Source organism: Tachysurus vachellii, chromosome 4, assembly GCF_030014155.1.
Source record: "Tachysurus vachellii isolate PV-2020 chromosome 4, HZAU_Pvac_v1, whole genome shotgun sequence".
Lineage (NCBI taxonomy): Eukaryota > Metazoa > Chordata > Actinopteri > Siluriformes > Bagridae > Tachysurus > Tachysurus vachellii.
Genome location: NC_083463.1, coordinates 11,884,965 through 11,893,557, shown reverse-complemented (window position 1 = coordinate 11,893,557; position 8,593 = coordinate 11,884,965). Strand labels below are relative to the sequence as shown.

The 8,593-nt window shown below is 39.0% G+C and overlaps 1 protein-coding gene across 2 annotated transcripts in view; it reads left to right on the top strand.

Moving 5' to 3' along the window:
* Positions 1-632: 632 nt before the first annotated feature.
* farp2 (FERM, RhoGEF and pleckstrin domain protein 2) overlaps positions 633-8,593 on the top strand; it is a 48,246-nt gene continuing 40,285 nt past the window's right edge. For both annotated transcript variants that reach the window (XM_060867774.1, XM_060867776.1), the window contains exons 1-2: positions 633-780; positions 2,833-3,071. In XM_060867774.1, coding sequence (XP_060723757.1) covers positions 2,880-3,071 — 192 coding nt within the window. In that variant the 5' untranslated portion in view covers positions 633-780; positions 2,833-2,879. The remainder of the gene's footprint in view (positions 781-2,832; positions 3,072-8,593) is intronic.

The following is an 8,593-nucleotide window of genomic DNA, read 5'->3' as shown; positions in this document are numbered from 1 at the left end:
CATACATACATACATACATACATACATACATACATACATACATACATACATACATACATACAAAAATGGGTCAAAAGGTTTTGGGAAAAAAGCCATTGGGTTGGGTTTTTGTCGGTGTGGACATGGGGAAAACATAAGCAAGATCTCCACGTCGCCATAAACCCAAGCTTAAATCAACTTGAAAGATCCTGTAGGTCTAAGGTTGGCATTTTTTCATTGGCATTTGACTTTTTAACCCATTTTTATTTATTTTATATTTCCTTAATTCTGTGCAGGAATTTTTACATGCTGGTTTGTCCTGGATGGTTTATCTGGTCTCCCATTTTCAGAGTGTTTGACTTACTGGTTATACTGGTCTCCCAGTGCTTGCCACCAGTGTGAGTTAAGTGGGTTATTCTCCTTAGCAGATGTTTAGGTGTAAACAGATGTTTAGCTGTAACCAGGCAAGTGGGGTGATGGTGTCCCTATTCAAAACACCAAAGGAGCCCAGAGTATGTACTGGATTAGAAAATCCCAATGATGGCACTGATTCAAATATCTCTAAACCAACCAAAAAAATCAATCACCGTTTGTTAAAAACTTTATGAAACGGTTAACCAATAGGAGCTGAATTATACCAGACGTCCACCAATCAGGTAATTCGTCGACTCCTCCAATCAGAACGCTTTGGGATTCTTCCAATCAGATGACGCCTTTGTTTGCTGCTCGCGCTTGTAACTCCACTCGATAGAAATTCCCGAAAAAAGAGTTGAGGAAAATAAAACTGGTCACAAATACGAGGTAGGAGCTGCTTTTGTATTGGTTTTACACTTTATTTTACTGCATTGTTTTGTTTAAAATAACTTACCATTTGCTTTAGGTCGCCAGTGACACTTTTTTTTTCCATCTATGGTGCTTTAAAAACGCGTGTTAGTGGGAGGACGAAGTTTCGTTTTTCTCTGAGGTTCAGGACCTGCATTAAACGGGTGGACTTTTAAATCAGTCGAGAGGAGCAAGAGTGTGTTTTATACTTAGTTTTCTGCTGGAATAATTAGCTTCAAAAAGTAGATGAGGTAGCCATCTCTCTCTCTCTCTCTCTCTCTCTCTCTCTCTCTCTCTCTCTCTCTCTCTCTGTCTCTCTCTCTCTGTCTCTCTCTCTCTCTCTGTCTCTCTCTGTCTCTCTCTCTCTCTCTCTCTCTCTCTCTCTGTCTCTCTCTCTCTCTCTCTCTCTCTCTCTCTCTCTCTCTCTCTCTCTCTGTCTCTCTCTCTCTCTCTCTCTCTCTGTCTCTCTCTGTCTCTCTGTCTGTCTCTCTGTCTCTCTCTCTCTCTCTCTCTCTGTCTCTCTCTCTCTCTCTCTCTCTCTCTCTCTCTCTCTCTCTCTCTCTCTCTCTCTCTCTCTGTCTCTCTCTCTGTCTCTCTCTCTCTCTCTCTGTCTCTCTCTCTCTCTCTCTCTCTCTCTGTCTCTCTCTCTCTCTGTCTCTCTCTCTCTGTCTCTCTCTCTCTGTCTCTCTCTCTCTCTCTCTGTCTCTCTCTCTCTCTGTCTCTCTCTCTCTCTCTCTCTCTCTCTCTCTCTCTCTCTCTCTCTCTCTCTCTCTCTCTGTGTGTGTGTGTGTGTGTATGTATGTATGTATGTATGTGTGTGTGTGTGAGAGAGAGATTTATGTGAGAGAAAATCAGATTTGCTCTCTCAGTAGGTTACTTGGTTACTGAGGCTTTTCTAATTTGAGATAATTCCACAGCACTTTGAGTGAAGGAAACTGCATTAAAAACTATTTGTTTTTCTGCCCAGCTCTATTTGTTAACCTGACCATTACAGAACACTGCAGGCGACTTAAGTTCATATTGCTTGTTTATTTACGGCTTGTTTAATGATGTTTGTATGTTTATGTGCTCTGAAATCACCATTCAATCTGCCTGCTGCTGGTGTTGAGTGAACACATGCCTTTACTCTTCCTCCACTTCAGCCCACAGGCTTCTCCATTTATTAACTTTTAGCACATATTGGATGAAATGTCTACTTCAGACTTTGTATATTGATAGACTGAAACAGCCTAAGGCATAAATCAAAAGTGAATGGCTGTATTGTTGTCTTAGGATAATGGACCAGAAACATGCATAACGACTGATCCCTAGATTCATTAACTTAAAGGTCAAATTTTAGTGTGTAGTGCAGATGATGTATGATATGCATGGTTTTGATATCACACCATTGCATACCATTAAAAATGTGATGGAAGACATCATATAAGGATAAGTAAAACTTTCGGTGCTGTGAAGGGATTTTTTGTCTTCCATATTTTGTTAAATTGTTGTAGCAAGTAAGATTCACCATAATGGTTAGTCTGTAAATAGTCTGTAAAGGTACTGTTTTATCTGGGTTTCTCAAAGTGTGTGTGTGTGTGTGTGTGTTTGCGCAGGAGCGTGCATGTTTGAAATTGGTAGCAGAATTTAATCCTACTTCTTTTATAGTTATGATCTTTTTGCTGGAACATGGCTGGGCACTTAAAAATACATTTGTCCTTGCTCTTTTATATAAAGAAGTCGTTTTGGGTGAGTGTTTTAGAGTGACTGGAAAAGCACGGGCTAATAATACCGTCCGAGTTTGTTTTGGAGGTGGCTCCATCTCTCGCTGGTACGTCACTGTACATGATGGATGACTTTTCAGCAGAGAGTGAACTGTGTTTCCAGTAGGTGATGTCAGGCTTTCTTGAACAGAACAGCTGCACTAATACATCAATCAGTAGGCTGCTATTATGGGATCAGGGTGTACAGCAAAGATAGTGGCTTGATGAATGGAAATGTTCAAATTCCTCAGGATATATTATTCATATTTATTTCGTGTTTTGCTCACAGACAGGGTGTGTGAGCGAGAGAGAAGCCCGGCTGCGCCGTGAGCAGCAATGGGTGAGGTCGAGGGCACATACCGGGCACTACAGACTCCGGGCACGCGCTTGGGCTCTCAGTTCAACCCCGGAATCAGCACGCTGGAACCTGGGCAGAGCCTGAACTCATCTGGGACAGGAGGCAAAGGCAAGTCTCTGCAGATCCGTGTTCAGGGCCTGGATGATGCTCAGGAGTTCTACGACGTTGAGGTGAGGCTCTTGTTTTCAGTTGTTGATCTGCCTTATACGCAAATTATGCAGATAGGACCTTGGAAACAAACACTTTTGTGCTAGTATTGGAAGTGAAAGGAGTTATTTATTAATTTTTTTAGTTTATTTTTTTCTGAAATATTGAGTCTCTAAAAAGTTTGTGTTGTTCAACCAACTGAAAACAGAAAAGTGCAACGTGGTGACAATATTGATCCATAGTTATAACTCCAAATGCATATTGCTGTAGGAAATTGTATGAGAAAATATCACGTGTGGCATAGTGCTTTGGCATAACACTTATTAAAATAGCCATTTTGGGATGTGACTGCAGTGTATATCTGCATGCTGAGGCTTAAATTACATTTACAGTCTTCATGTTGGTAAAATGGGTCAGGGTCTAAGAACACCATCAGGATGAAACCTGGTACAGGGGAGTTAGTACAGCAACAAAACTGTTTTTTCCTTTTTTCAATGGTTCCCAATAAAGAGGTAGGTGTTCAATCTTAGCTTGAGAAAAGCCAGTGATTCAGCTTTTCGAAACGTTAGGTGAAGTTCTGTCCACCACACGGTAAGGAGAAAAGTCTTGATGCATCATTTTCATTTATCTTTTGTATTCACTTCATGAATCTTAGTCACCTTATCTTGATTCACATGTGTAGCTCGTATAAAAGCAATGAGACGAGTCAGATGGAGTGCATTTATCATGACGCAGCTGTGCTGTGTATGTAAAGTGACAACTGTCACCTCGCTGTACTCCTCAAATCCCTTCTTTAAGATCACTGCAGATCGGCACGTCCCACTCTGTCCCCCTTAGCCCTAACAAGGTTGCTGGGCTGGAGCGGCTTTACGAGCCATGAATCTGTCTAGTGTAGCCTGGTGTAACCTTCCATCTGAGGGGAAAACTTCAGACAAACATGTCTTAAATGTTTCAACATCAGCTTGGTTTGCTGGGTTAAATGATGGTGGTAGTTTAGAGCTTTAGGATCAGATTTCATTTATTTGTAGTGCAGGGCTTTAGACCACTAATCCATTCTCGAAGTTGAGGCTAAAAAATTGCCGTGGAATAATAATCCATATATAGATGGCCAAATATAAAGTATTAAAAACAATTTTAAGCATGTTTTGAACCTTAATAAATGATGCATGACCATTTTCTCTTTCAGAAAAGGAAAGCAGGCTTATTACATTTTTTTATTATTTTTTTTAATGGAACACCTTAACTCATGTAGTTTTATTGCATCTGGCTACAGCTGTGCTGTGCTTATCTGATCAGACATGTGCCTAATACCTTTGACTTTAGCAGGGAAAGGGTGTGTGTTGAACGTAGGAGTGGGGAAAGGAGATGGGCTGGATCTCACACTACGATGTGGATGTGGAACTGTCATTCATCGCTCCTTCCACACGTCAGATGTGAGGTGGAGAATAGAACAGGCCCATTATGTGTTAAAACACTGTTATGGTCATGTGATGCAGCTGAATTAGGTGTTAAGTGCTGTGAGCTTGCCTGATCTGCCTTATACTACATTAGTACTGAGATACTAGAAATCAAATACTATTAATATAACACTAAACTGATGTAGTTGTGACACAAAACATTATTCTATGATTTTTATATCTATCTTATTTTACTGAGAGAGTGAGAGTGGTTATCAGACATAATTTTCAGTTTTCATGATGATACTTCACACATACTTGAACACTATGTTTCTCTTGTATGAACCTGTATGTTTGTCTCATGTGATCAAGCTCCACTCACAACATGGCATCCAAGCAGTCCAGGAATTACTGAATTAGAGAAGAGATGCTGGCTCTTATTTCTCTACTGGGGTGAAAAAGATTTTCTTCAACAATTTGAAAATACAATTAAACAATGACCACAACTTTCCAAGAAGTTTCCATTTTTGTTCTGCAACTTAGGAAATGTTTCAGATCTGAAGGAGGGTCACTAATATTCATGATATGAGGCTAATTATGGCATAAATCAGCACTAATTTTCCAGTGCGAGACATCTGTATAGAAAATCACAGATATGTGCATCCAGAAAGGACTAAAATTTGAAAAATATTAGGTAAATTGACCTGTAGTTTTCTCAAAGATGCATGGAATAAAATCACCAACATGGCCAATCTAGATGGAGATTAAATAACCGAAGCACCTGTAAACTAGCAAATTACCCCAGGACCCCATGTAAATGTAATTTCTTCCACACACAGATATTGTCTCTGATAGGACTGTTGTCCAATTTTCCACGCTGGAACAGGATTGGGCCACTTTGTTTCAGTAAATACAGTTGTAATGCTACAGCATACAAAGGCATCATATTATAATTGTGTGTTTCTGACTTTGTGTCTATAGTTTCTGGAAGGCTCACATGTTGGTGATCGTCAGGTGTCCACATACTTTTGGAGACTGAATTGTTTACCATTGAATTAATTTCAGCACTTCACTCCAGATCATAGGGCTCCTCTCATTGAGCAAGTAACACACCTTGCAGTGGCAGTTTAATGCCATAGTTTCAACATCTGTTTCCAAGCTTGGACGTTATTTTAAAGACTTGCATCACTGCTCTGAAATCTTACTATCCTTCTCATATCTTTAACTGCTACCAGAAACATTTCATGGGAGAAAAGTTTTATTAATCGCCAATAAAGGCCTGAATTATTTCCCCCAGTGTGCATTTGAACACAAGTATCTTGCGATTTGGTCTTTTTAAATATATGGATATTCAAGCTGATTGTGTTCTTTATGGATTTCCAGACTCTTTTATGTCTCTTCTGTTGCCTTGTAAGTTTTTCACAGATTTGAATAAAGCTCAAAAGCATTAGTTACATGCACTTCTGTTATGTGAATTGTCTGAAGAAACATAAAGAGGGATGTCATCGAGTGGCTGGAAAGCACACTCAAGTTATATTTTGTTCCAAAAACTTGTTTCCATCTCACATTTTCATTTCTAAGTCCTTTTATAGCGATTGTCCATCTTTTTTTAATCTACTATGAACATTCATATTTTGTTTTTTTCGTATATTTAATATTCTCCTGTAGCCATATGTATAAAAACCACACAGTTCATTCTAGATGCTTCTGAAGTGATGAATGTGTTTTAAAGTCTGGATGTGTTGGGCAGGGCATGCCACTGCTCTAACGCTGGCACTAACCACTGCTGACCCGGAAAACCACGACTCTGCTCCCTCCCTCTTTTGGTCAGCTGGCTTGTAATTTGCCTTGCTGCCTAAACTTAGTGTCAGTAGCTCAAGCCCTGTTTCAGTTAAACCTCTGGCTTGTTTTGTGCTGCTTTCCTAAACAGTAGCTTTTACCAGTTCAGTTGTTTCAGTTTATTGTGCATTAAGTTGGGCAGGACACAATATATCATTTGCTGAATATCAGCAGTGTTGCCTATAACAGAAGTGGAATTGTAGATCATCTTCAATTGTCATGCCAGGGGCTCTAGATCGAGGTTTGCAGTCTAATCCAGAAAGGACCAGAGTGAGTGCAGGTTTTTATTCCAACCATGTGGAATCCACACCCCATAATATTCCGAAAGCCAAGTTGAACTTGGTTAAACCTGTGGAATCAGCTATGTGGATTGAAAACCTGCACTCACATCGTCCCTTTGTGGATAATATTGGACAACCCGGTTCTAGAATTAATTTCTGTGTTTGGATGAATTGCACTATTAACCCACAAACCAACAAAGCAAATATTTTGGTCCAAAAAGGCAGATACATGTGATTATGATGTCTTGCTCTATATTAAAGCCCATTTGACTAATGGTCAAGTATCAATTCAAAGAGTAACCATTGAAGTGTAGCATTGGAATAGTAGTGTTGTATTTGGTCTTTAATGTATAGCCCTTAACTCAGGGTTTGAGGCTTTGTCCTACACTGAATTTGAGGTTGCATCTTATAATTCCAATCTCTGAAGTAATAAAAAAAATCAAAAACACCCCTCAGCTTGCAATTCTTACTTTGTCAGGTTTGGTTAGTATTTCAAACTATAAGTTCCATCTCTGTGCTATCATATCGGCTGCACTTTTTATGTTTTAAGAGGGTAATTTATACACAATTATTTGTTTCTGAATAATCAATATACAGACACATTTACTAGTTAAATCTAAAACATATCGTACACTGTTTGAGAAGGAAAATATCCATCAATCACAGCGAAATTTTGGTGCTGAGGTGGAAAATTGTCATTCCAACCTTAGAGGCCAAGTAAGATGCAGTTTTTGGATTTGTGTCATATTTTGGATACATAAATATTTCTGCCTGTTTTAAACCTTTCCTAAAAATGAAACTTTCAACTGAATCCTGTTGTAAAATGTAATATCAATGAACTCTCCTTTTGTATGTAATATCGCTCCATGGCTTATTTTCTTGTTATGTTGCAGAAGTGTGCCTTTCTCACTTTTTCCTGTATGAGGCCTTGTTCACAAAACCAATAGGAAGTGATGAGGAAGCAGCACGAACAACATAGGCTTCCTGTCCCATCTGTGCTTAGAGAAAATGTGGACGCCTCCATACAAATGATCTAATCCGACTGTCATAAACTAGCTTTACAATAAGCTTTGTGCGTTCTTTATAGAAATCAGACCTGCTGATTTATAAGATTTATATAATGGTATTTTATTTAAAATTCACAGAGCAGGTCTTATTCATTCCGTACTGTCACAACACATATTTGTGTTTGTCTAACAGACACACACACAAACACACACACACCGCTCTACAAATCATGTGAGAGCTCAGCAGAAATTCAGCCAGGTAGAGACAACATAGTGGTCGAGTGAGGAAGCGAAAGAAAAGTGGGGGGAAAAATGGTGATTTTTATTGTCTTTATTTCTACAGCAGTAGTCAAAGTCTTGACAGGCAACTGATCTGTTTGGTAATACATAACTTCTTACGAAGCTGCAACACACGTGGCTGTGGTTTTTTAATTTTATTTCTTTTGCGTTCATAGATTTCTGTAGGTTTATTTGGTTTTCCTGAATGCAGCATCCCAAGTATTCCAGATGTTCCTTCAAACAAATTTACTGTTTTGTTCAGTGCCAGAGTTAAAAAAAGAAAAGAAAAGCAATGAAACGGTACTCTTTAATTATTGTACTTGTTTATTCAATTGAGTGCTTAATTTCTGTTCGTTCTAACTTTGAGTAAATAAATATGTTGTGTAAATGATCTGTATTGAACCGATCAACTAGTTTACTAGCTCAACAAAATACACTTGGTTTTGCAAAGCCATTTCCCACATGTTGGTTTTAAAATCAGTATTTATTAGAGTGGGGAGGATTGTGACCTCAGGTTTAAACATATGCAGAGCAAAAACATGAAAGACGACAGAGTTTGAGATCTCTGTGTCTATGGCACAAACACAGCCGAATTTATAAAATTGTCAACAATATCCTTTTGGAGCTTTCATGTAAATATCATGGATCGTTTTCCTGTCGCTGACCTCCCTTTACCAGTGTTCAAAGCAAGGTGATGAATGGCTGATTAACTCAGTTTTTGTGCATGGGTGGGCTGGAAGAA